The 27,228-nt window shown below is 38.9% G+C and overlaps 1 protein-coding gene across 1 annotated transcript in view; it reads right to left on the bottom strand.

The window, feature by feature from the left end:
* Nucleotides 1-800: 800 nt before the first annotated feature.
* Nucleotides 801-27,228, bottom strand: part of LOC133980163 (F-BAR and double SH3 domains protein 2-like) — a 74,306-nt gene continuing 47,878 nt past the window's right edge. Inside the window, exons 9-21 of the mRNA XM_062418767.1 lie at nucleotides 25,381-25,503; nucleotides 24,187-24,282; nucleotides 18,408-18,524; nucleotides 18,106-18,210; nucleotides 12,109-12,198; nucleotides 11,576-11,638; nucleotides 5,380-5,514; nucleotides 5,178-5,261; nucleotides 4,886-5,063; nucleotides 3,415-3,635; nucleotides 2,143-2,335; nucleotides 1,944-2,038; nucleotides 801-1,295 (exon numbers count right to left, since the gene is read on the bottom strand). Of these exons, the coding sequence (XP_062274751.1) occupies nucleotides 1,203-1,295; nucleotides 1,944-2,038; nucleotides 2,143-2,335; nucleotides 3,415-3,635; nucleotides 4,886-5,063; nucleotides 5,178-5,261; nucleotides 5,380-5,514; nucleotides 11,576-11,638; nucleotides 12,109-12,198; nucleotides 18,106-18,210; nucleotides 18,408-18,524; nucleotides 24,187-24,282; nucleotides 25,381-25,503 (1,593 nt within the window). The 3' untranslated portion in view covers nucleotides 801-1,202. The remainder of the gene's footprint in view (nucleotides 1,296-1,943; nucleotides 2,039-2,142; nucleotides 2,336-3,414; nucleotides 3,636-4,885; nucleotides 5,064-5,177; nucleotides 5,262-5,379; nucleotides 5,515-11,575; nucleotides 11,639-12,108; nucleotides 12,199-18,105; nucleotides 18,211-18,407; nucleotides 18,525-24,186; nucleotides 24,283-25,380; nucleotides 25,504-27,228) is intronic.

The raw sequence follows: 27,228 nt of genomic DNA, 5'->3' as shown, positions 1-27,228 counted from the left end.
GTCAAACACACTAAACTCAAAACGTCTGTAGTTTTAATGAAACTGTTAGCTTCTGCTAAGTAGCTAGCATTAGCTGAAAAAGGCTGTTGGTCGGTGCGTTTAGCTAGTTAGCCACACAGCCTTGTTCATTCGTCCACATATAAACAAAATGTCCCAATGCTTATACTACATCTGACTGCCAAACATAAGGAACAGATAAATGACTGAATGTGTGAATAAATGTGTAAAAATGAAATTGTGAAAGATAAATAAACTAGAGCTGCAACAATCAGTTGATTAATTGATTAGTCGCCGTACTGTTAAATACTCACCAACTATTTTGATTATTTGGAGTCATTTTTTAAAAATGGCTCCAGCTTCCCCAACTTTGGAAAACAGTGAGGATTTCACCATTTTTATAGACCAAACAATTAATCAATTAATCAAGAACATAATCAATAGATTAATTTGTAATGACAATATTAGCTCTAAATTACAGCAGACTAGTTGGTGTTGAAGGAATAATTTTTTGTCAACTTATACGTTATAAATGTATAAAATTCACTACATTTGATCAGATTTGTGGTTCGATAACTTTTCTAATGTTTCATGATTATTTGTTAGCAAGTGAGTGAAAAAATGGAAGTTTCTCAAATGTAACAGAACGCTCTGCCTGTGCAGTGAGATAATCCACCGTTAAATATGTTGTAAGTAAGCTTAACAAGATAAAAAAGAAAACTGGCCAAACCCATCACTAAGTTTCCCTCACACTCCTCCCCTCTGCAAACATTCTTCCTCCTCCTCCTCTTCCTCCTCTTCAGTGTGCTCTGGTTTGCTGCCCGATGAGGTGAGGGGGTTTTAAGGCAAGAATGGAAGGACGGGGGAGGGCGGAGAAGAACGCGGGGGCGGCTACTGCTGCACTTCATTAGGAAGCTAATACGGAGATTATTGAATTGGATACTCTGCCTTGTCCCCCTTTTCTCTGCCCTCCTCCTCGACTTGAGGATAACAGAAGATGTGGAATGGCCGGGGGCAGGTGGGGGGAGAGGAGCTTTTTTTGTTGTGGGGGGGTTGACGTGGTTCAGTTCAGTTTACTTCACATCACTTTATTTAAGCTCAGTTCAGTTCAGAGCAGGTTAGTTCCCCAGCGTGTAGAATATGTCTGTCTGTCATCTGTTTATATTGTGTGTGTGTCTATAACCGCCTGCCAGCTTGTCTGTCTGTCACACCAGCGTGATCTCCACCTCCTCTGTCTTGTCGCTCTTCTCCTGCTGTCGGCGGGGGTGCTGTTTGGGTGGAGGAGGAGCAGCGCGCACCTGAAGCAGTGAAAGAAAAACATATTACATTTAAGTTAGAGAATAAGAGAAAATTGAGGAAAAAACTATTGTCAAGGCAAAAACAGAGATGGCCTACTTTTCTTAATATGACCAACAGCTTATGATCATATTCCTGCTATAGGACATAAACCTTTTATCTCTAAAAAGCATGCCTCATAAAATTAGAAATATTTAAATTCTCCATTAAGTCTGAATTTAGTTTAATCTTTTTTTAATTAACACTGCATTTTTAATTGAAAAAACCCTCAGTTACACTAAGATACATAACACACAATACACAATAACCAGCATCTTCTTACCACCACAATGATGATCCAGATAACCTTGCAATTGAACATATTCTACATTTCACAGTCTATAACAAACTGTAAAAATGGCCCGGATCAATTTTTAGTATCTACTTAAACACCTTATCTCTGGAAAAGCAGCTTTTCTAATATTTAATCTAACAGACACCTTAACTGCCTGTTACTTCATGACACATATTATGGTATTTGTCTTGAAACACTGAAATAATGCGTCAAATTAAATTACAAGGAAAACAAGCTTGAAGCCATTACACTTATCATCCTAGATCATTAACTCTTGACAGCATAGCTGTAAAAAAAACACTACTTTTACACTAACAGGTCGTAGTTTGCCCGGGCCTCCTTCGGGAGTGAATCGAAGTGGCTGAGTCTGAGGAAATCCTGGAGACACTGGACTCCTGCCAGAACTTTGATCTTCAGAGAAAAGAAAAGAGAGAGACAATAAATAAAACCTGCTGTAAACCTGCCTTAATGACCAATAAATGAAATTATCTTGAATCTGTTCGTGTGTATCTTACTGTGGTTGGCTTTCGGTCCCTTGTGTGACGAGGTGGGCAATGGAGGCTTGTGCTCCCCATTGAGTGCGGTGGAGGGTGAGCGTGGAAGAGGAGGTGGGGTGGAGGTCTCGGGGCTGGTGAAAGAGCTGATGGGAGGTTGGTCGTACAGCGGAAGATGCGGGAGCGAAGATGGCAGCTTCAAAGATGGAGAGATCTACAAAAACAGACAAGAGTAAAGAAATCCATCATTTCCTGCTATGCTCTCACTTTATATCTGTAACCTTTCACATACAGTGAAGAGCAGATCTAATGTGTGTAAAATTGTGTTTTTTACTTCTTCAATTGGTAAAATAAGCTACAACAACTCATCTCAACCAAAGGGACTCCAAAAAAATAGGTTGTTTATTCTTAATAATCTACGAGAAAAAGAGCTACAGGTGAAAATGTCCACTGAATCTTGGCCTGATGGCGGCACTAAAGGGAATATCTTCTGACCTTTCTATCAGTATGATAATTATCATAAAACTGTCCAAAAAACAGGTTACTTTACAAGAAAAAAAAGAGGAAGAGAAAAGGCCTATAGTATACTACAGTATGTAGTAAGTTAAGAGGTATAACTGGATAAGTTATAGCGCACATGTGATTAATAATGCACTATTTAAACATTTCATAAGAAGTGAAAAGTGTATAGCACGTCATTTAGTTCACCTCGAGCAAACTGTTGTTATTTTGAAGAACAGCTTACAGCAGTATTTCCAGTTTACTAGTTACAAGCTTCTGCTGAAACAGGAGGATTCAAATTTGGACTTAAGAGCGGTTAAGAATTGTTGTGTTATGTCTACAGGCTTATAGGAAGGGAGAGGCTGTATCCTTCCTGTTGCTAAACCTCTAATAGGGCAGCACTCAGTGCCACAGATAAGACCTTTCTCTGTGATTGCTGTGTGGGGTTTTTATCAGGGGGCTGCAGGAACACAGCAGTGCTGATCTACTGTTTGTGAACTCTGCCCTGCTGATAGATAAACTGGACAACAGGCAGGAGGAGGAGGGGAGAGTTGGTGGGAAACGAGTGGCACAGTAGACTACACTTCATCCTTGGTATTTCTGCCCTGAGGAAAGACTGATAAGAGAACATTTCCAGCTCAGTTCAAGAGAGGGGCGCTGAACAGCACAATGTGCATGTTGCTATTTCAAATCCTCCTTCAGTCAGTTAATGTGTGTGACGTTGCAGGCATGTGTACCCTGTGACCTCGCTTTTTTTGTTATTGATGGTGTTACCTGGTGGTGTTACTGTACCTGTATGTCACCCGTCCCTCCTCCACTGTTCTCTCCATTCTCTGTGAGATCTTCTACCAACACGGAGGGGAAGACACCCACCCGTCCGTTAAGCTCCCCCTCCCAGAAGCCATCGTCTGTCTGAGTGTCTCGGCTCAGAAGGCGAATCACGGCTCCCTCGGAGAAGGAGAGTTCTTCATCTGCCTGGCCTTCGTAATCATAAAGTGCACGCACATACACCACTGCACACAGAGAGACGGGCAACAAAAACAGAGGCAGAGAAAATAATAAGAGATACACAGCAGGAATAATTATTCTTGGGGTAATGTAGTCCCTTGTTACAAAGATAGTGTTACACCCTGCTGGGGAGAGGAAGATACAGACATAGACGGAACAATGTAAGTAAATTGTAAAGATAATTAGGTGATTTCCTCATGTGTCTGGTCCAAGTGTACTGCTAGAGCAGACACACAGCAAAAAAAAAAAAAGGATGCAGGAAAAGAGGGAGTGAGAAAAAAAGGGTCAGGTTGCAAAGAAAGCATGTTGGGATGGAAGAGTAAAACACGAAAATGGACAGATTTGAAATACTTAAAGCTGCAAACTATTGTTAATTATTTATTATTTTCCCACATCTAGTGTTGTATTCCTGAGGTCTTTTCACTTCAGGTACATAGGGGATATATGCTTTACCTATCAGCTACCATAAACATTAGTTATCAGCTAAGGTAATTTAATTAATTTCCAACCCAACAAGCCTGGTCAACATTTCTCAAAGCGAGGTAATTCTCCAGCGATGGTAAATTATACAACTTTTTAACATAAACATTCTTCATATATAATGTTACGGATTTCAGCTCTACGCTGGTTTTCAGCCTTTAAATGCAGCACTGGACCTGATGAACGTCCTGCCATCTATGCTGGCTGTATCTAGACCTTCAAAACATGATTTTAGATAAAACCAATAGTGTTGTAGAAATAAGAAGCAGCATAAAGAAGGTGTTGGTTTTAGATAAAGCTCAACTCTTGCCTATTCTTACTGTTAAATGTTGCGTTGCCCCTGGGTATGAAATGCGCTATATAAACAAAGCTGCCTTGTCTTGCCTATTGTTTACTGGCACTGGGATGGTCACACACTTCTCAGCTCTTTCTTCTCTATAATAAGGAGAAACAAAGCTCATGAAACCTGACTTAAGGACCAAATATCTACTTTTTTTACTGAACTATGACTCATTATTCGCTGTAGTTTTGTAGTTTTTACTGCTCTATTGATTGTTTTAACCAAATGATACATTTACATTGATTTACCCATTAAGGTGCAGTAGATGACCCACATTTGCAGTTTGTCTACAGCTGGATTCTAACCAACTCTAGTCTAGCAGAAAGTTGCACATAAAAAACTCATTATGCGAAGAAACAAACTTGATTACATTGGTACAACTGGAACCAGCGTGTTTAAGGTTATAATTAAGTTTAATTATGTTATAATCCGTACTGTTTGTGTCTCCGTTGATGCAGCCAGAGTGCAGCTCTGGCTCAGTTGAATTCGATGAGGTGTGTGATCGAGCGTCAAGTGTAGCCAGAGACTGGAGCATACTCAGTAGACTGTTGGAAGTGGGGAACTGCAGGTATTTCTCAGGGACGTAGCCCACTTGGCCCGTCTTATTGCGAGCCTGGGAGAAAGAAAGCCAAGAAACCACACAAGCATGATGTACAGTACACCGTACACATGAGATTATGCTCCTTTTGTTGTGAGTGCACATATGTGTTTATGTGTGTTTGTGCACCTTGACCCAGTCCTCCATGTCTCCATCTTCAATGACCTCCAACATCTCCTGTTCATCAATAGTTAATTCATCTGGTTGGGAAGCCTGAGATGGAGAGAGAAAGACGTTAAAGTGTTAAAGATATAGAAAGAGCAAAAGTGGAAGTGAGAATGAGCATCTTGTTCAGACATTTATTAATAGTAGTACTGTAGTAAAAACACACCTTGTATGAGTAGAGGACCTTGCAGGTTAGAGGATAGTTGCGGAGGGTTCCCGAGGGGCTGGAGCTGCTGTCGTCAAAAACCTCCATGTTCTCTTCACACTCCTCACCCTCCTCGCGCTCCAAGTCCACTGTGCCCTGTAACACACAAACAAACAAACACACACACACACACACACACACACACACACACACACACACACACACAGTGAGATAAAGTCAAAACCTTTGATAACTACAAGGACGGGTAAGAAAGGTTCCATTCGCCTCCACTTCAGAGAAAAATAACACACACAGATACTGTAGTTTCTCACTAACTTCCCAAGTTCCCAAACTCACTTATTTGGCTCTAATGTCTCAAACAAGGTCACTTGTTACGTTGTTTGTCTATTTTCTGCTTGTTTGAATTGCTCTTTCTTGTTCTCTTCCAGTAACCTTTGTTGATCGTCACATCTGCTCTTCACACTTCTGCTGTTTTACTCTCCTGACTTTCACTCCCACTGCATTCTTTGCTCTTCATCAACAGCTACAAGGGCTGTCCATTTCACAGAAGCAGACTTTCACTTGTAGTTTTTGCACCCTCCCTGTGTGCTAGTATCACAGCTGAATCTATCCGTACAGACTCTTGCTTACCTTTTCTACTGCCTGAGTTTCTCTGCCTTGCTCAGAGTTGCTACTACAGCTTTTAGAGACAGGTGTAGAGGGACTCGTGTATCATATGATTCAGCCCCTCCCTCTTTTGTTCCATGAGAATTTCACTGGCTTATATGAATGTCATGTGATCCCGCTGGTAGAAAGATCCATCACACACAGTAAGCTGACCTGGCCATAACAATACCGTGGGTGTGTGTGTGCATGTGGATGTGAGTGTTTATCCATTCCTAAGTCATTGTGTTCAGTCATCAGATTTCTGTTGACACAGTAAACTCTACACCACTGCAGGACAAAACAGTGAGTGTGTGTGTGTGTGTGTGTGTGTGTGTGTGTGTGTGTGTGTGTGTGTGTGTGTGTGTGTGTGTGTGTGTGTGTGTGTGTGTGTGTGTGTGTGTGTGTGTGTGTGTGTGTGTGAGATTAGTATATAGGGATTTCTCACTATTTGGTCTCCTATACAGACAATTCTGCTCCATAATAATAACCTTCAGGTGTGGTCTTAAGGTGTTACCTAATAAACACAATCTTGTCAAAGCTCTCCACTTGAAAAACATCCCTTGACTAATTTGTGAAATTGACAATGCTAACATGCTAATATTGAGCAGGTATAATGCTTAACATCTTTACCATCTTAATTTGCTATATTATCATGCTACAATTAACAGTTGCTAATTAGCACTAAACACAAAGTGCGGCTGATGATGGTGGAAATGTTATTATTTGGTCATAAAACAAAGTTGTGGACAGAGACAAATGTACTACAGGAAAAGTCAGGGGATCACCAAAGTTATTTGGGTGCATCCTCTGAGGATGATGAATGTCTGCACAAAATGTAACATCAAAAAAAAAAATCCATCAAATAGCCGCTAGTGTGGCTACAAAAACTAGAAAGAGAGATCAAATTACTCCCATTTTAGCTTCGCTGCATTGGCTTAAGGTAAAATCCAGAATGAAATTCAAAATCCTTCTCCTCACTTTCAAAGCTCTTAATGGTCAGACTCCATCATATCTTAAAGAGCTCATAGTACTTTATGGACCTACTAGAACAAAACGCTCCCAACATGCAGGCCTACTTGTGATTCCTCATATCTCTAAAAGTACAACGGGAGGCAGAGCCTTCAGTTATCAGGCTCCTCTCCTGTGGAACCATCTTCCAGATTCGGTCCGGGGGGCAGACACCCTCTCTACATTTAAGAGTAGGCTTAAAAGTTTCCTTTTTAATAAAGCTTATAATTTGGCGCCGGCCAGTCTTGTCCTGGACCAGCCCATATTTATGATCTTTGTCCTGGACCTATTATTTTCAATGTTGATTTTCGATGTGCTTCTATCTCTCGTCTTTATATCTCCTTCTCCCTCTCTTTGTCTCTATCTCTCTCCATCTCAACCCCAACCAGTCGAGGCAGATGTCCGCCCACTTAGAGCCCGGTTCTGCCTGAGGTTTCTTCCAGTTAAAAGGGTTTTTCCTTGCCACTGTCGCCAAGTGCTTGCTCATGTGGGAATGTTGGGTCTCTTTAAATTTAATTAAAGAGTACGGTTTAGACCTGCTGTAAAGTGCCTTGAGATTACTTTTGTTGTGATGTGGCGCTATATAAATAAAGATTGATTGATTGATTGGTTGACAAATAATGTTTAGCTCTTTGTTGTTACAGTTTAAATTCAAAGCCCTGCAGATATGAAAGTTACATAAAGTTGTAACAATGATTATCTTTCCACCTTGTACATTTATCTGAAATTATTTCCTCATAATAACAGACACTTGGTTATTGACTATATTGATCAGTTAATTTGGATTTAGACACTTTATAATGATCTTTATCATTTTAGTATAGTAAAAAGTATATAACCACACATTTTTGCAGATAAAGAATGTGATGAATTGCATTGTGGGATTGCTAACAGAAAGTATTATACATGCAATGGACCCTAGTTTTATATATTTACACTACTGGTCAATAGTTTTGGACAACCTCCTTCCATTTTTCCAGTTTTTATTAACATTTGCATATTTTATGTACTCTGACATTAAAAGTACAGCACAGATAAACAATTGAAGATTAATAAAATGTATATATCATGGACTCTTTTTGTATATTGAAAAAAAAATTGTATATTGCAAAATAACTTTTGCAGATATAACATAAGGAAAACCTTGAGTAACATAAGTTTTTCCTCAACACTGTTTCAGAAGTTCCTATAAATGTGCTGCACTTGCAGGTTGCTTTGCTTTCACCCTTCTGTCCAGTTAATCCTAAACAAACTCTATGACTGTATTGGCCAGTCCATGACTTGAAGCTTGCTCTTTTCTTCTAATGTGATTCTGACAGCCTGGTGGTCTGTTTTTGGTCATTATCTTGTTGTAGTATGAACCCCTGACCAACTAGCTGTAGACCAGAGGATACTGCATGGCTCTGCAAAATGCTGTGCTTTTCCGTGCTTTTATACAGACACAGTTTGTAAGTAATGAGCAAAAGTTGGAACACCTGTGGGAATTGTTTGCATCAAATTTCAAGTCTTAATTTACATCTACTGAAGAAAAGCTGTGAGTTGTTAACCCATGACTTGATCTCTGAAAAAGCTATTTTTTGTTACTCTGAAATTAACATTATTTTTCAGTTTTTGGTCACCTGAACTTTTTATATCTGCACCTGGTAAAAGGCACCTGGTACCTTTGTACCATTTAAGGGTATTCACTGGACTTGAACTGGTTGAACCTCACTCCAAAATGGAAAAACAGGAGTATTGGCTATAGCTTTATTAGATAGCAACAGTCTTAACCAGTCTCAACCTTGACATGACTTTATAGCAGGTCAGTTTCACACTCTGGTTGGTGGACATCCAAATTAAATGGCGAAGAGTAACTACACAGTAAATAGGGAATAAGTTTTGGACACAGCCATGGAAAGTGTACCTGAGTGGGGAGATAAATCTAGATCCACCTGCTTTCCAGCTCCATATCGTGAGGTTTGGCCACATTTCCGTTGGCTGCTGTTTACTGTGCTTTGTCACTTTTATCCACTTTACTGGAAGGATTTAAAAGAACACCACACTGCCTCAGGGCCAATTCATTCAATCCCTGAAGTAAAATGACCAGCATGTATTTCAGTAATAACCTCATAAAATACCCCCAAAAATACATCTCTATCTCTCTCTCTCTCTCTCTCTCTCTCTCTCTCTCTCTCTCTCTCTCTCTCTCTCTCTCTCTCTGTCTGTGTACCAATACAGCTGAGATAGAGACCAATCACAGATTTTATTGGGCCTGGAGGTAATAACTGTGAAAGTGATATTGTAATGAAGGCAGTGCCGGCCTTGAGGGACTTGAGGGTTCATGGTTTACAGTATTTCATTGTCATATTAATAAAGTTGAGTGGAATGAAGAAAGGACTGAGGGGAGTGCCTTGCTCTGTAGATTAGTATTCACAATCCATCCATTCATTTCCTTTGTTGCACCTTGTTATTACAATCCCTCTTTGTTTACCTTTGTCAGTCTCTTAAGGCTCCAGTTCACTCCATATAAAATCAAAGGATGTTGAACTGCTGTCAAATTCCTGAATACGCAGCGTGCCTCCTGGTCTGTTCCTTTAATGACAACCACACCAGATGGAGGAGTTTAACCTCAAGCTTATTTGTATAATAAATAATGTAAGTAACGTTAGATGGTTGCAGATGTAAACAACAACAAAATGTCAACAGGAAATGAATTTACCAACTACTGGCAGCTACCAGTGTAATAATGTGTCAGGTGTTTGAAAGGTTTGGCTTGCAGGCCTTTGCAACCTGATGCAGCTTTTCGTTTTGGACACCATTTTTTCTGCAGGAACATGCATAAGTCGATATTTATAGACTGTGTTGCTAGACTTACAGTATATTCTTGTATGTTCTCTGCTCCCATCTCTCTCACCTCTGCATCCAATTTTACTTCAGCATTATCACTCTGACACTAGCCCCCCCCCCCCCCCCCCCTCACACACACACACACACACACACACTCTCTCCTCCACATCACACCACCCCCTCTTTCTCCCAGCTCACTCCTCCTTTCTCTCCTTCAGAAATTGTCTTTCACTGCAACTCCTCCTATCCTTCCCTTTCCCCGAATGTGGCTCTGCCTATATTTCTCACTCCCTCACTCTCCAGACTTTCTCTTTCTTTCTGTAACAGTTGGTATCTCTCTCTCTCTCTCTCTCTCTGGTGTTTGCTGCGAGCTGCAATATCTTGTGAGCAGAGTGACAAGTGCTTCCAATGGAGCGGACTGACTCTGTTTAGCCCTGTTGACAAACACACACATCTCCCAACAAAGGATGTACACTCTCCTCCCCACATACCCAGCAGAGTGACAGACACGCTTGTAAAAAAAAGAATAAATATCCATAACTTAAGTAAGGCCTGCATATCCTGTCATTTGCCTTTTTACACGCTTGCACAGGAGACAGCATTTAAGGCTGAATTATTGATTGTGCATATTTAGGCTGGCTAATGTGAGTTTAATACAAATTTTACAAAAATAATAACACCATTTTTGAAATACTTCAAGATTAATTTGTTTTAGAGACTATCAATTAGATCCCGTGTTCCCCAGTCTGGGAGAAGTAATCAGTTTTAAATTTAAGTTGGAATATTGTTTTACAGTATACAGGGTAGGAAAAATTAGGTATCTACCACTGCCAGAGGGAAAGAGGGATGTGAACTCGACTGTTTCCCCCTGACATGCAAACAGTACATGCACACACAATCATAAACAAGATGAGATGATAAAGATGGTCCCTTCAGGCTTCTGTACTCAGTCTAGCTTGCTATTAAAGCTAGGGGTCATGAAATAAAAACTTGCATGATGACTTCATCAGTATTCCAGTGGGGGAAGTGGGGCGTTTTAAAAGGCTGTAACTGGCGTGACAGACGATTAGGCAGCAGGGCTCCAGGTCAATTATCTTGCAATTTACATCATTCAGGAAGTGATTTGTCAGGAGAACTATTCTGGCTGGGTGGATTTCACTTATAATAAAGTCACAAAGAATGAAAAGTATTAAATGACATTTTTTTGAATGTGCTGAACTGAGTGGAGAGTGTTTCTTTAGTGCCAGAGGAAAAAAACACTGTGGTGAAAAACAAAAAGCAGTTACATGAATAACATATAGTGATACTGTCAGTGGTTTGGTGGTTCTCATTTGATGTGAGTAAAGCCTGCCACCATGCATGCAACACAACTCAGGCATTACTTATATACTGTGGTAAAAAACAAAAAAGTCCTACTTCTGGCCTGCAGGTGTCAGATTTGCACTTTCCAGCCAAGTCAAAAACTGCTGTAACTCTGAAAATTGCTGACAAACATAATTTATGCATGTACTGTATGCATGCATTAGCATTAGTCTTAAGAATTGGAGTAAGTAACACAATTATCTTAATTATGTTTACCGGATTGTTGTTTATTAATGCCTCCTACTTTATGTTTTCAAATTTCATTAAAATATTTCTATTTTGGGGAAAACAAGACAAGTTCTGCTGGCTTGGCGAAAAAGCAGCAACATAGGCACAGTGAGGGGAGGTATCTCACCGACAGTGAGGGATCATGGGAAGTGTAGTTGGCCCAACGTTCATTCTCTAGCTCCTCCATCACCTACAGCATGCACAGAGAGAGTGAGGGATTTATACACATATGACAAACAAGCACACTCTCTACTACTACTGCTACTACTGCAATATACAGTGCAATACACACTGGCATTCATGCGTGGCAGCATAAATACACACACTCACACACAGACATACACCCCAAGAGACACAAAGACGAATGCATTCAGAAACGTATATCACACACTACTTCACACTTGCTGGTATTAAACAAATCATGCAGAGACAATGAGTGGCTTACACACACACACACGCACGCACGCACGCACGCACGCACGCACGCACGCACGCACGCACGCACGCACGCACGCACGCACGCACCACACACACACACACACACACACACACACACACACACACACAGACACACAGACACACACACACACACACACACACACACACATACATATACAGTATACGCACACACATTCTCCAGCACTCACTGACAAAACACACCTGGTTCATGGCGCTCTTCAGCCAGGTATCCACAGCAACCCCCACTTGCCGCAGAAGATCCAACCGAGCCTCCGCTTTCAACTTTATTGTCTTTGGAGAAAGGAAAGTTCAGGAATGTTAAGAAAATCAACCACATTACTGGCCTAAGCTGAAGTCTTACTGTAAAAGGAACATTACAAGGGTTTTTTTTGTTTTTTGTTACTAATTGGATTATTTTATTTAAAATGTGGCTCTTTAAAAGCTATTTAATTGCTGTAATTAGTAGGGACTATAATCAACTTTGAAAGTTCAGTGTTATTACAACTGGAAGGAACAATGCCCAAAACTATCACAGTAAGAGGCTTTAAAAAAAAAAAAAAAAAATTAAAGGTAAAAGTCTGAAATGTCTCACTGTGAGTCAATAGCACTAGCAGCTATTAACCAGCCTGATTATTGGGACCACACTGGCTGCAGTCAGTTTGTAACAGCAAGTCTCTATTTTCTATTTATTCAGTTGTGGCAAGCTCTTTCCCAGCGATGGAAAAGAAAAAGACAATATATATTATTTTTTGGGCTACAAGGTGGAAGCAATATCAATATAATAAGCAACTGGGAAGCATCGATGCGTACAGCAAGGTGGGAGCCATTTCTTATTTATAATGGGTTTCTAGAAGTGATGCAGGGAGACAGACCTCAAGTGAGTTCTGCACATACATCCGACTCTGGCCATGATACATCTCCCTCAATTCACACAATTTTAATCTTTAACAACCATTTAAATCAGTGTCAACAACACATTAAGTTTTAATATCTTAGCTGTCTTCAGTTCACTGTTTTAAAAACTTGCTGCACTTTCTGTTGATGAGCTGTGAGCACTGTGAAAACCGGACATGTGCTGCGTTCTTTACTAATGAGACAATCTGATGAGGCTACAACCAAAAGCAGGGAAACCCATGAGATTCGCATTCAATTGGTCTCGCTTCCTCAACTTTCTCTTTCATCTGTAATCCTTTCTATTTTTTCTTGTCTCTCCATTTTCATCAATTTTCTCTTTCGTTACCCACTCCTTTGCCTTCCTTTCTCATGCTGACAGAGCAGATTGATAGCTGATACCTCTTTCCCACAGAGATGTGCAGTCAGACAGAAAGACACATCTAAAGACAGACTCCCTGGCTTTGATCAATAAAGACCTGAGCCCCTTAAGTGCCTTAGTTGCTTGGGCTTTTTTCTTCTTTTTTTTAACCCTTTTCCATAAGCAGCACCAAACAAATGCTAGAGGGAGGCACAAGCCTGGTCTCCTGCTGTTGTTGTTGTTGGAGGTGAAATATACTTGACCAAAGAGGAAAAAAGATGACATATTGAAATATTGTGCTTCCAAGGATGTCAGGCAGTGCATTCTTCACTTAAAGTCAATGGGATAAGTAGCCAGTGGTGTGAGTACAGCTCACTTACTGAAAGACTGTGCAACCTCCGAAAGAAAGAAGATAATTTGACTGGGAAATCAATAAAACAGAAAGAAAGGTGGACAGGCAGGCAGACACACAGAATATCTGGCTGTAACTTCCTATTCATAATTTAGAATTATGGGAAGTTTTCTCAAAATACTGTAATTAAAGCAGTTTAAAATGAAAGAATAATGGTTAAAATTGCTGAAACCAAGTGATTTTTTAAATACTTTTTTTCAGTTGAACTCAGAAAAGCCATTGGATTCATATGAGAGTTATAAGAGACAACAAAGACATAATGAAAGAAACTACCTATAGTATGTGAGATATTACTGAGTCAAACATAAAGAGGTGAGTGTGATCAAAAAGGCAGATTAATAGATTAATACCAATATGTACGGTAACTGTTGGTTTTTTATTAGATATGTTAATTCGTCTGTTTATTACTGTAAGTGTCAACAATTAAATGAATATGTACACTGTGTTTTAAATAAGTATGCTACATGTGAACCCATATTTTAGTATAGCTTCTGTGTTTTAATAATTTGTCAACCCAGAAACAATGTTATCCAGATTCTAATTAATCTTCCATCCTTATTAGTTGTATTTACTGGAATGTGCCTCTTTTCAGCTTCATCTTCTGTTTTTGATGAGGTTTTTTGATGTGACGTGTTAATGAGGCCAGATTGTCTGGTGGAGTCCTGATTCAGATGTTTTCACTCTCTCATCTTCTACAGACTAAGACAGCAAGAAGAAAACACACCCACAGACCACAATAACTATCTAATATCAATATTGGGAATTTCAGGTGGGAATTCTGCTGCATTTGAAAGTATGTGTACAGAAGAGAAAGTGAATATGCAAGATACTGTATATCCAAGAGAGAGGGAGAGGGAGGTGTCTGCTTTCACCACCAGGTACAGATCTTTATGTGTGGGTTTGTCTGTGAGGGAGATATATTTGGGGGTTATTTTGCAGTAATTTAAATTAATTCTGGATAGCTACACACTTTTTCATGCTCTTATATTTGTATATGTATCTGTAGGACATCTGTAGAAAATATATCACAGATGCCAAGTACTTCAAATCAATATAATACGCCTTTCTGAGACTAAAATTGCCTAGTTAGGAACTTATAACTCTTCTTTCACGACATGTCATGTTTGGTTTAGTTTCAGTGCAACCAGTTTTCAATCCAACAATATCTCTGTGATAGTCTGGATGAATAATACACTTTATCTTGTAAATCACTGCTGATTTTGGAAGATAGTATTAACACACACACACGCACACACACACACACACACACACACACACACACACACACACACACACACACACACACACACACACACACACACACACACACACACACACACACAGACACAGACACACAGTCTCAAGTTTCATTCACAGGCCATAAAACCAGAGCATCAACACTCTGTAGACAGGACAGAATACATAACTCTTCTCTTTCTCTGAGTCGGGGTTTATTGATCTCATTCAATCAGAGGAGGAAAAAAAAAGTGAATCTGAAGATTATGTTGCCTACTGCTAACTGGCCACAGATTCAATGGTATTACATACTGCATGTATGTTGTTTTATTGCTCCAAGTTTTGCTCATTTTGTCTTAATCTTTAAAGGCAAAGCAACAAATTAAGTAGGACAGGAGAGATGTTTGAACTTTAGGTGTGGGCTGAGTATTTTGCACTTAATTCTACCTAATATAATATATATAAAAATATGCAGATGTAAAGTTGTCTGTTAAGAGAGGATACCTACTGACATATTATCACAATGTTATGTGTATCAAAATGATAAAGAGCTAGGCTGGATAAGATTGTATCGTAAAACTAAAAACTTAAAGCTTGTATATTGCTTACAGATGCCCTGTAGCATGACATAAAATAACTGATGGTGTTTCAGATCTTTAGCTCAAAGTGGACCGACTCTAAACATCGATTCAGTTCGCCTGTCAAAGTGTTTAGGATGTTGTGACAAGCAAAGCAGGCATTTTATGAAAAATCAGTAAACGAGGAAATGTAAGGAGACCAACTATGCTATCAATCTTTTTCAATGGCTGGCAGCAGCCTTCTGTGCTTAAGTTGGCATTTCTGACAAACAGCTTTATTTTTGACACGCCAATGAGTACTAAGCTTATGGAGCAGAATAAAAGAGTGCACTTGAATTTCTTTTTTACTCAAGTCAGTGTACTAACTCACTGTGTATCTGCATGTAACTGAAGTCTTACATCTTACATCCACCATACACTGATAAAACATCACATCAATACTTGGCACACAAACAAAGTATATTTGATGTGTTTCTTCTGTCACTATTGGAGACATTAGCGTGAAGAACATCAGCAGAAATAATAAGCAGCTGTTACAAACATCATTATTTTTTTCTCACTGCTCCTGCTTCTTTTTGTCAAAGATAACGCTGGAAAATTATGCAACAAAACACAACCTCATGCATTTTTCCACTGAGTCCACATCTTCTGATACACAAATTGACATTCACAATATATACTGTAAGTTGTCTCACCTAGTAATTCTCCATCCGAAATATAGTGAGGTTTCATTTCCTTGCTAACAAGGTCTTGAAATGAAAAGTATGAGATGCTGGTTTTGGGAAGATGGGACTTCATGTAAAAGGAGAGAAGTGAACTATCACTATCCAGGTAATGCTGTAATCAAAGCTGGATAATGTATTTTGTGTTGGTTTCACTCCCTGTATACCCTGTGATAAGAGCTCAGTGATGAAGCCATTTGTACCAAATGAGTTCATAAAATATTCATTATCTTACTCAAGGTAATGCTGGCCTGAAGACGCAAAGAATAGCAGAGAGACAGTGTGAGCAAGTGGGACTGAAGGAGGGAGGGTGAGAGCGAAAGGGAGGGTTTGGTGGGAAAACAGTGATGTGGTCACATGCTTGCACTTTGCTCTTAAAAAAACTCCCTAAGTATTTGCAGACAGTGAGATCATCAGTACTTGAGAGGATGAAATAGTGAAATAGCATTTATTCATCACAAATTAAATGTTTTTAATCAAATCTGACAGTAAAGTGTGCTGCATATATAAAAGCCTGAGAGGTACTGAGGAGAGAGTGAGCATAAATGAAATAGGATGAAACAGAAAAAAGGATGGAACTAAAAGACAACACAAAAATAGATACTTCTAGGGAACAGAGGAGGGTAAAGATGATGCAGTGATCTGATTCATAGTGTGACGGGTTGAATCTGCCAGAATCAATACATAAATAAATGATTGATATCTCTGCAAGTGGAAAGGTGGAGAGTTGTTGAAGGGATTGAGAGGGACTGTGAAGAGACAATGTAAAAAAAGAGGCGGAGGAGGAAGGAAAAACAGGGGAGTGGAAGACAGAGCAAAAAACGTGGGAAATCTATGAAAACAGACACTATGACATTTGATTACTCAGATTTTAATAATTGTACTGCTATCACACTTTTGTACTGTGTGAGCAGACATAACACTGCAGAGGCCTCTAACAGTGAACAGAATGCAACAGATCAATGTACAGCAAGGGATTCCTGTGTTTGATCAATAAGAACGGTCCAATAACTTGATAAATCCTGGGGCCTGCTTAGTTAATTGCACCCTGCTACATTAGTCTTGCCGGTGAGCAGACTGAGCACCACCTGGCACCGTTGGCATTCAAAATATTTACCAAATAATTAGGCACTCAGCCCAAACAGAGGAAATAAGATGAGCTACTAGTCTAAGTGTTCGACATTGAGGACTTTTGGTGTCACTAACAATTTGACTGTGTTTTATTATTTTGTTTAGTCTATGCATTGTTGGAAAATAGTAACAAGTGTGTGCTGTAATTTTCCACAGCTCAAGGAGATGTACAAAATATCCTGTTTAGTCAGACTAATAGTCCAACACTGAAAGATATTTGGTTTACTGTCATATATGACACCTAAAAGCAGCAAATTCTTAAATTTGAGAATTCGGAGGCAGAAAATGTTTGGTTAAAATAAATGAATCGATTATCAAAATAGTTTCTGATTAATTTTCTGTCTACCGACTAACATGCTGTTCTGTAAACTTGCATCAGAAAAAGTAGTAACAAAAGAAAAGAGGAAACATTCATTTATCTGTCTTTGTGACTGGAACCTATCCCAGCATGCACTGGGCGAGAGGCATGTTAGATCCTAGAAAGGTCTATCACAGAGTAAACCAGGTGTTCAGAACCAAAATAAAGACAAAAGGGGCTGTATAGGTGTTGGTGTGTATTTTGCGATACCAGTAAGACAGAGCTAATTAGGCACAAAACGCTGTACAGCACACTGTACAGCAATTCATAATACTTTATTTGATTATCCACTGCATATAAGATAATTGCCTCCACTGTAAAAGTTGAGCCAGGTTTGCTGTATGAACCAATTTTATGTTTGTTTTATTTAAAATCAAACTCCTCTGTGTCGTTACCTCCACTGCATCAATGCAGTAGCCCCCTTGAAATGAATGAAGGGACTGTGTTCTTTCACACAGTGAAGCTAATCTTGGTCTGAACAGAAAAGAGGAGGAAAAAAAATCACCAACCTCAGCTTTCCGTATGTTTTCTTTGGTGTCTTCTATCTTCATCTCCAGATCTGCTCTGCCCTGCTCTGTGGGAGGCAGGCCATGGCTCTCACACTCCTCCAGAGACTGACCACAATACACACACACAAACATGAGTCAACTAGAAATAGTATGGGTGTATTTTAAAAACACAAATACAATAAAAAACATATACACAATTCACATATTGTCTTCCTATAACAAATCTAATTTGCATTGCTAATAATGTGAAAGTGTAAGCATGTAAACAAGCAGATGTTTTTGAGTATTTGTGTCCATCTTACTCTCTTGTAGTGTATGATGTTCTTGTGCTCTCTGGCCACTCTGGTCGCCCATTTCCTGGCCTCCTTGTTCAGACTGTGCTCCTCTGTCGTCCCAGTCTCCGACTCCAGCTGACGACTCTAAAATAGACAAACACACACACACACACACACACACACACACACACACACACACACACACACACACACACACACACAACAAAGCAGACATGGGTAAACACACATATATACCCAGCCACACACACCATCATGGCAGACAAACACACACATACACAAGTGCAAAAGTAAGTACACTGTCAGCTATAATGGCTCAAGGTGTGTGATATGCAGAAGCTGTTAATTAAGCTAAAGAAAGTGTGAGAGAAAGATTGTTTCCTTCTCACATAATTAATACATCGTGTGTTGCAAAGCTGTACAGTTTTTCTCTTGGAATGAAATATCTGCTATTAAAACCACATGTGAGAGAGCAGGAGGTGCACTGTGATGTGAGTGAGTGTGAGTTTTCTTTACATACAAAAGCCCATATGTGAGCCTGTCAAAGAATCTGCATGGCTTTCCAATTAAACATTCAACATCAATTATAACCATGTGGAAATTCTTCTCCAGAAAGTATTGTGCTACAGGAAATCAGTCAAAGTTTACACACTTTTTTTTTTGCATTACTCCACGTCTTACCAACCACAGAATCAGCAAGCATTTAATCCTGACATGAAATGTGTGTTATTAGGACAAAAAAGGCACTGGTTTAATTTGCTAATTTTCTGACTGCCAGGAATATGCACAAAACAAAAGGCTAATTTCCATGCCAATAATCAAAATGATATGGCATCTTAGCATGTGCTTTACATATTTGCTTCATAAATGAGCAAAATGTAAAGTATTCTGGATGGAAGCAGACAAAAATACAATCAAAAGAAAAGAAAAACCCACTAAGCCTCAGGATGTAAATCCATTCAATGTCAGTGATGTGTTCACAGACCTGATTCTGGGGTTCCCATAATCTGATAATAAAAGTGTGTTAGCTAGACTAAAGTACACAGTATTTTAATTGCAAGTTTCCATGCACATCATATCTATTAATTATGTGCTGCTTCAGTAACAAGAGGGCATAAATCTGGCTAAGTATAGGTGTGAAATGAAGAGTATTACACATGTGATTTACTGCTTAATTACATTCAGCCAAGGGAGCATCAAAGGGACTAAAGGCAGGGAGGCAGAAAACTAGATTTGAACAGTGGCTCTAAAACTGACATGTCATGGAGAGAGTTAAGCTAATTTGTGACTTGATAGTTTGCTAAAATTATTGCTATGATGTGAACCGAGTGCACAGAGTACATAGTGTTTCCTTCAGGTGGTATACCAGTTTTCTGTATACTGCAGGGACAATGTGAATGCTGGCAATGTAAAATATTTTCCTTGTATGTAATATCACAGAAATGTAAGTGAATTCCTGTGATATTGTTTGTTTTTCACATTATATTACGTACATGATATTTATGTTTACTGTTTATGTTTCAATTAACAATTAATCAACAGATTATTTTCTTGATTAACTGATCAATCGCTTAGTCTATGAAACATCAGACGTAACTACAATAATAACGCATTAAATATTTGGCATTTTTTGCTTGAAATGGACTGTAATGATTAGTTGATTAACAAAATAGTGTCTGATTAATTTTCTTTCCATCAAATAATCAATTTATCTAATAATTGATGCAGCTGGTAAACCTCTAAAATAAGTTTGAGAGCACCTTGAAATGTTCCGCTGGTCAGTGTGAAACAGCTGATAGGCTGGTTCAGTGTGAGACCATGCAGGACATTAAGCAACAGTGCAGTAGAGAACAGCATAATTCATTTTTTATTCTCAATCATCACAATTGTAATGGAGACCTTTATCAGCTATAATATATATTACTCTGATTACATTATAAAAGAGGTAATTTAACAAATGTGAAAAGAGCATTTATTAAAGCAAGGTCACAATGATAAACCATTAGCAACTTCTATAATGTGATTACAGGCATAATTATGGTTACTCAGCCTGTCAGCTAAGGGAAACTGAAGATGGTATGTTCATGGTTCTGTTTGAATGGGAGGTACCATACATGCAGTAGTAAAGTATTTTCATCCCTTCACTACAAACACTTTCTCTTGTTTATGTTCACTTCAGTATCACGTGTATTTGCCACAGAAACACACTGGTTCCCATAGTTTTCCACAAAATAAAAAAATAAAAATAAAAAATCTCTCAACAGCTTGCAGAGACATACCGGTGTCCTGACTAATATAATACATCACACTGAACAGCACCTGTATCACAGTTTAGTCAAGGCAGCAGTATTTCCATGTGTGCTTTTTTAATGGGTTTTTAAAAGCAATGGGAGGCTTTGACTCCATGGTGTCTGCACATCCTGCGGTGAAACAGACAGCAGCGCCTTCTGAATGTGACAAATACATAGCCTTGATTTGCTTTTAGTTTTACTGTTATCTGACGTGCAGCACTTGTGGAAGCAAATGTACCAGTATTTTTCTGTCTCTTAGGTTGCTTCTTGGTAGATGCAGACATTATCATCCTTTTTATTTGGTCAGCATTTGTTTTGTTAACAACAGACAAAGCAAGGCCATTAGGCTGCAATATGCTTAATTTACTTTTAAAAGATTGTGTTTACAATATCAGCAAATGGTCCTACATAAAATTCAATCAAATGTCCATGTTTAATATGTCTTTTTTACTTCTGTACTTTAAACTATCAAAGAAAAACATAAACACACAAAGAAGAAACAACAAAATAAGTGCAGTGGATGTCATTCTGCCTTGAATGACTATACTTTAAACCCATAACACACAACAAATGAACAAAATAAAAATCACACACAGCAAACATTTGACTCATTTCACTACAGAAGGACAATGATAGCATACTGATATTTAAACAGATGATGCAACAAAGTTACGGCATCTGATGAGTCATCTGGTGCAAAGACTACTCTGCTCACCAACACATGACAGTGTGACAGCATTAGAGTGCCTTGAACCCACTATCATAACAGCTGTACTCATGTTGTACTATGCACAGAGCAACTAGAAAATGCAGGGTGTATCATCCAGCTTTATCTTACTCTCTAATAATGACGGCTTCTTTGTGTCACTGTGTACTTCAGTGCAACAACATAGAATTAGGATGGACATATGTGGCCATAAAAGTCAACTGAAATATGATTTTATTAGATATCAAATGAGAAACTCAAGTAACGCCTATGATTACTCTTAAATATACAGTAAGTCTGAACTAGTTATTCACACACACATAATTACGTCATGTTGACTTGAATTTATTTATGAAAAGTCATGGTGATGATGTCATAGGTGTAATAGGGTGATTGAGCTTCAGCGTGCAGCAGTCACTGTCAAATTACTGTGGCAAACAAACACAATAAGGACTTAAGTTGTTTGCAACAGCTTTAACAGTAAGATTAAGTTTACAGGAAAAATCTATGTGGACCACTATTTGCCAAGATGAACATCCTCTTAAAGCTGCCAAGCCATTGAGAAAACAAATACATTGGAGAGAAAAATGATTTGTTATAAATAAATAAAAATATTCATGCCCAATAAAATAAACCATAATTAAACAAGCTTTCTTCTTTCTTCTGAGTCTTTCTGTGTGCTAATATTTTTACTTGCTCATTGCCCCCAGTGTGAAAATAAAGTTTTTTTATGTGGAAATTGGCATATGCTTATTAATGGATACTTCAATTTCTGTTTAGAAAGAGGGATGGGCTGACACTGTTTGCCAGGGAGGACAGTTGGGATTTAGAGGTAATCCTAGTTCACTTACTGTTTGATGACTGTCAGGAGTCAATCAGGGTTAAGTTGTAGAAGGGGTAATGGTGGTACTCCCCATATGTGCACTTCTTATTCAAGCAGTCTATAGGCAGAGTGACATTGACTGTGTGTTTTAGCATTATGTTGTCATGTCAGTGACCTGGCAGTTATTTGGTTATTAGTGTTTTGTGAGCTTCTCCTCGTAGAACCTGTTATGAGGGCAACAATTATGTAAGATAACCATAGTGTCAGCCTGAGAGCCCCATGTTGCAGACTTACAGCAGTGAAAGATGAGTATGGTTGACAATGAAGTGTTATTATTGTATGTACAATAATTTACAACCCTGAATCCTTCGTCAATTTTCTATAAAATATGTAATCTATTGATCTTAGTTTGATTTATTTCTCAGCATGCATCACACAGATGGAGTGTACCAGATGCAAGGCAGTACATCTAAACACACACAACACTATGGCTACCAGTAGTGGAAGAAGATATTTTTGTAAGGCAACAGCAAAAGCCATATTTCTAAGTTAGAGAGTTAAGCTGCTTTGTAGTTTGCATACAAACAGTGTGACTCGTGTATTAACAGTCAATCATAAACCTCAGCTGTTTGGATTGAGGCATTATTATGATATCTGGTAATACATGAGTTTCCTGTAGTACATATTCAATTAAATCTCATTAGGATAGACAGACATAGACAAACATGAATGGGGTAGATGATCCATGGTTTGAGTCAGGAATGAAGATTGGTATGCTAACAACAGTTAAGACTACCTGTGCCAGGGTCATTCTCATGGCACTGACGGGCGACGGCTCAATGTCCACCAACTGCTGCACCGAGCTCAGAGTCTGGCACACATACACACACACACACACACACACACATACAAGAAGCACCCACGTGCCGACACAACCGAGAGCAGCAGTGCAAGCACACAGACACACAAATACAAGGAGGAGTTAATGGAAAAAAAGTTTAGGGAAAAGTGTTAGCAGAGGTTAAATAGGATTAGGAAGAAACTGGGAAGGAATAGCACATTGTTTACAGATAAATGTTAGAATACCAGTATATGGTATATTTTCTAATGGAAAACAGAGTGAGAGAAAATATAGAGAGTAAGATGGAAAGCTAAGACACAAAAAAGCACAAAATGACTCAGACACTGGAGAATAGGATAGCTGCTGCATATAGAGGAATTAGGGGTCAGTGCCCACTGGGAGACATTTCTTCTTTAGCCAGCACTTAACAAGTCCCCAGAGGGGTGAGACAGCATGATTCCCACTGCTGCATGACGATCACAGAGACTCTAATAAATTTGAAATATTTGTACCATTCAGCAGCCATTGATTTGAAAAAATTTCAAATCTAGCTCGTGTAAATGATGAAGAAGCCAGCGCTACAAAGAAAGTTTCCCAGTGGACACACAACATTTGGCATTAAAATGATTCAAATTAGACTACAGGCAAACTTCTATCATGCTCTCACTGGGCACTAGTTAACTATATGACTCCGTCCTGAATTGGTAATGTAAAAAAAATCGGCAAATGCTGGGGAAAAAAAGAGCCAAAGATCTCTCCAGATAGTAAGAATGATCAGAGCTTTGGTTCTCTGATTTCCAGCAAGGAAGGAGGAAAGCCTCTCGGTCCAAGGATTCTCTAAAAATGAAGGTACATGAATTCCATTTCAGGGATCCAACAGTTAGAGATGAGCAAAGGAAGTAAGTTACAGGCAGAAAATAGTATTGGAGACACAAAAAGTAGGAGGAGAGAAAAGCCCACATGTGGTAAGACAAGATGATGATAACTGTGTTTGTGTGTGTGTGTGAGCCTGCATGCATGTAGTGTGAACAGGTTCATATACAAACAACACAAGTTCAACAACAAACTACTCTGAGCACAGGAGAACAATGATGCATGTGTGTGTGAATATGTATACAGTGTCTCACCGTGTCACATTCGCTGGGCTGGAACTGGAAGTCGTGTGCTTTGTGAAACACTGGGTTCTCCTGCATGAACAACTGCTGGTTGAACTCCTGTATTATCTGAGGAAGAGACAGAAGAAGATAAGTTAATCATCTGTCTGCAGTGTATGCAGGTTTCCTGGTGTGAAAACTTGACAATATTGGAATCCACCGTAACCGCTGTGAGTCCACACTGATCAGAGCCTCCGCTCCCCTGTGAAGCAGCAAACTACAAACTTTTTTAAAGCCGCCTTTCAAGCCTACTAGCGGTGAGTGTTTCATGAGATAGATTTTGGTTTTAAGATCTTTAGCATCACATTAATGGCATCAATGTCAGGTCAGGACAGTAGAGGAACAAGTTCATTGAAGGCACCCTGTGGAGTTTTTATATTGGTGCTATGGTGCTTTTTTTTGTTTTTTGTTTTTTTACAAGTAGGTCCTGTGGCAAAGTGATGCTCTGGTTTCACATTAATGTAAACAATTCAACTGGCTTTGCACATATTTATGACAGAGGAATGCCCTCAAAACATGTGTTATACCTCAAGAACACACAGTTCATTGTGGTGAAAAACACTGAATGTAAACATAACCTTTGCTTGTTGACACGAAAACTTCACAGGGCAACTTGAGGACAAAGACTACACACTAAAGCTAATACTCCAGGGAAGTGTGCATGCATGTAAATATGTTTGCACAAGACTAAATCTTCTAGCTAACGAGCACATACTGTTGATGAAAACAAATTGAGACAAATCTATCATTTTATCTTTGTGAACATTTTTGTTTTGTTGCTTTAGTTGTTCTGTCTTATTGTGTGCCACATTGTTTGAAACACGCTGTGCTTCTGCTTTTGTCTTTTGGTTTTTCTTAGAAATGTCTTATTAGCATTCCAACATAAATCATATTGAAATTGCTTTCGTTAAAATGCTGACTTCTAACAATGCTCCCAAATGCCAATCCTCAGCACTATTCTTCTACCATGTAACGTCAGGAAAAATAGCCTAAAATCATTTTACTCAACACAATGCATACTGCTTTCGCAAAATAAGCAGCTTGATCATGCTGTGGTGTCGAGAAGATGGATGTGTATTACCTACAGTATCAGTTTAGGGTCCAAAAAGCACAAGCACTAACTAACTGACTACAGACGTTGTGTGTCTATCACCACATCTGACTCACCCTGGTGGATTTGTCCAACAGGAACTGGAAGGTGTTGTGTGTTGCTTGCGAGGCTTCTAGCTCAGTACGGCACAGCGCTACCAGGTAGTCTTTTACATGCTCATAGATCCTGCCGTCCAAGGCCTAGAGGACAGAGAGAGAGAAAGGTTACAGGGAAGAAAGGATTCATTTCTTGTATTTCCATAATCTTTAACAATAAAGTAGAAAGAAAGAGGGAATCACAGATAGGGGAGAATGAGAGAGCTGAATAAAGGCAGTAACTTAATAAGTTCTTCTACACTTTGACTTATTTCTAATTGTCAAACTGCCAGCAATCATCCCACTTTGTGACTTTACATACTTTGTAACTAGGTGTAACAATATGTGTTTCCTTGTTTGTGAGCCTGGAGGAACACTTAACCTTCAGCAACAGTTTATTTGTTTTACTGGTGCAGGCAAGTTCTAAACATGAACATCAAAGAAAAAGTTTCAACATTGTTTCTTCCCAAACTAGGGTGACGAGTGAATCTTTGCAATAAAAATGACTACTTTACATATTTTTAATTTACACAGTCGTCATATATTTTTGGAAGAGACACGACAACCTCACCCAATATATAATCTTCTAATGCATAAACATGAATTCCAATGAAAGTCATAGCTTTTGCAGTATTAGTAATTTGGTAACTTGGCCAATGTATCGACAATCAAACAACACTTAAATTGTTAGTATGACAACAGAGGACAAGTCTCTACACACCCATAAGTGCACCCACATTGGTATTTTCATTTATGTTGCCTGATTAAACCTCTTAGGACTGTGTGGGTATGTGCAATCTAAGCTTGATTGGAGTCTTCCCCGCACTCCTGTTTCATCCTGCAGGTATAATTTGTTGCACCTGCAGGCTGTATTTCCCTCCCCAATTATTTGCAAATTCAGCCGATGTCTTCCTGTGTTCAATCTGATTGAAACATGAAGCCATTCTCTAATCTCCAGCAAGTTTGACAGATGAAATTTACTGGCTAGGTAAAGTTCGCCTTATAAACAAGCATCACATGCAGAGTGCCTGTTAACTTCGCCCCTTGGAGCTTTTAAGAATTAAGACATCCTAGTCTATTGTTAACTTTAAATTGATTCATCCTAACATTAAATGATATAACTCTAAAATCAGCAGTAAATCAAACCTTCTCGTTAGCTGTTCAATTTACAATCGACGAGTGAGTGTATGAGAGTTATGTGTGTATAAGTGAGAGAGAGTGAGAGTGAGTCAAGTAAAATCACAGTGTGACCGCACAATAACGTTAATCATTGCTCTTTGGGTTAACGTTTTATAGATCTATCCTTGGTGCATTCATATGACCCTTTCTTATAATCATAGCTCTGAAAACTTGGAAGGCTCTAGCAAACTATGCTACTGAATAATGACCTTTTGAATTGAAATACTTTGATATCTGATCAGAGACTCAAATCTACAGGTTTATAATTAGGTTTTAAATATTGTAATTATTGCAAATATATGTGTGCTGCTGTGCTGATCATTGAATATCTTGCCTAGCAGGAACATTGTCTGGAACAAAAAGAGGTGTCCAGAAAAGGAAGAAATTGGATGTCCAGAAAAAAAGTTTATTCGGCATTTGAAGAAGTGAGTTATTAGCTTTATTTTAGGCCTGCTTCCATATAACTGAGAGGCCCTACTGTTACTTGTGTGTAATAGGCTTATCTTTCCACTGTGACTTACTGGTGTACAGAACTTAATCCTTCCAAAGCACAGTAAGAGTAAGCATGGTATGGTGTGGATGTTTTATAAAACTTTTGTTTTTTAAATAGTTTTAGGTATGACACATTAAGTGCCAAAGAAGATGCCTTCA

The sequence above is a fragment of the Scomber scombrus genome, chromosome 5, assembly GCF_963691925.1.
Source record: "Scomber scombrus chromosome 5, fScoSco1.1, whole genome shotgun sequence".
NCBI classification, from domain to species: domain Eukaryota; kingdom Metazoa; phylum Chordata; class Actinopteri; order Scombriformes; family Scombridae; genus Scomber; species Scomber scombrus.
Note: the sequence above shows the minus strand (reverse complement) of the source record. Positions and strands in the feature narration are given on the sequence as shown.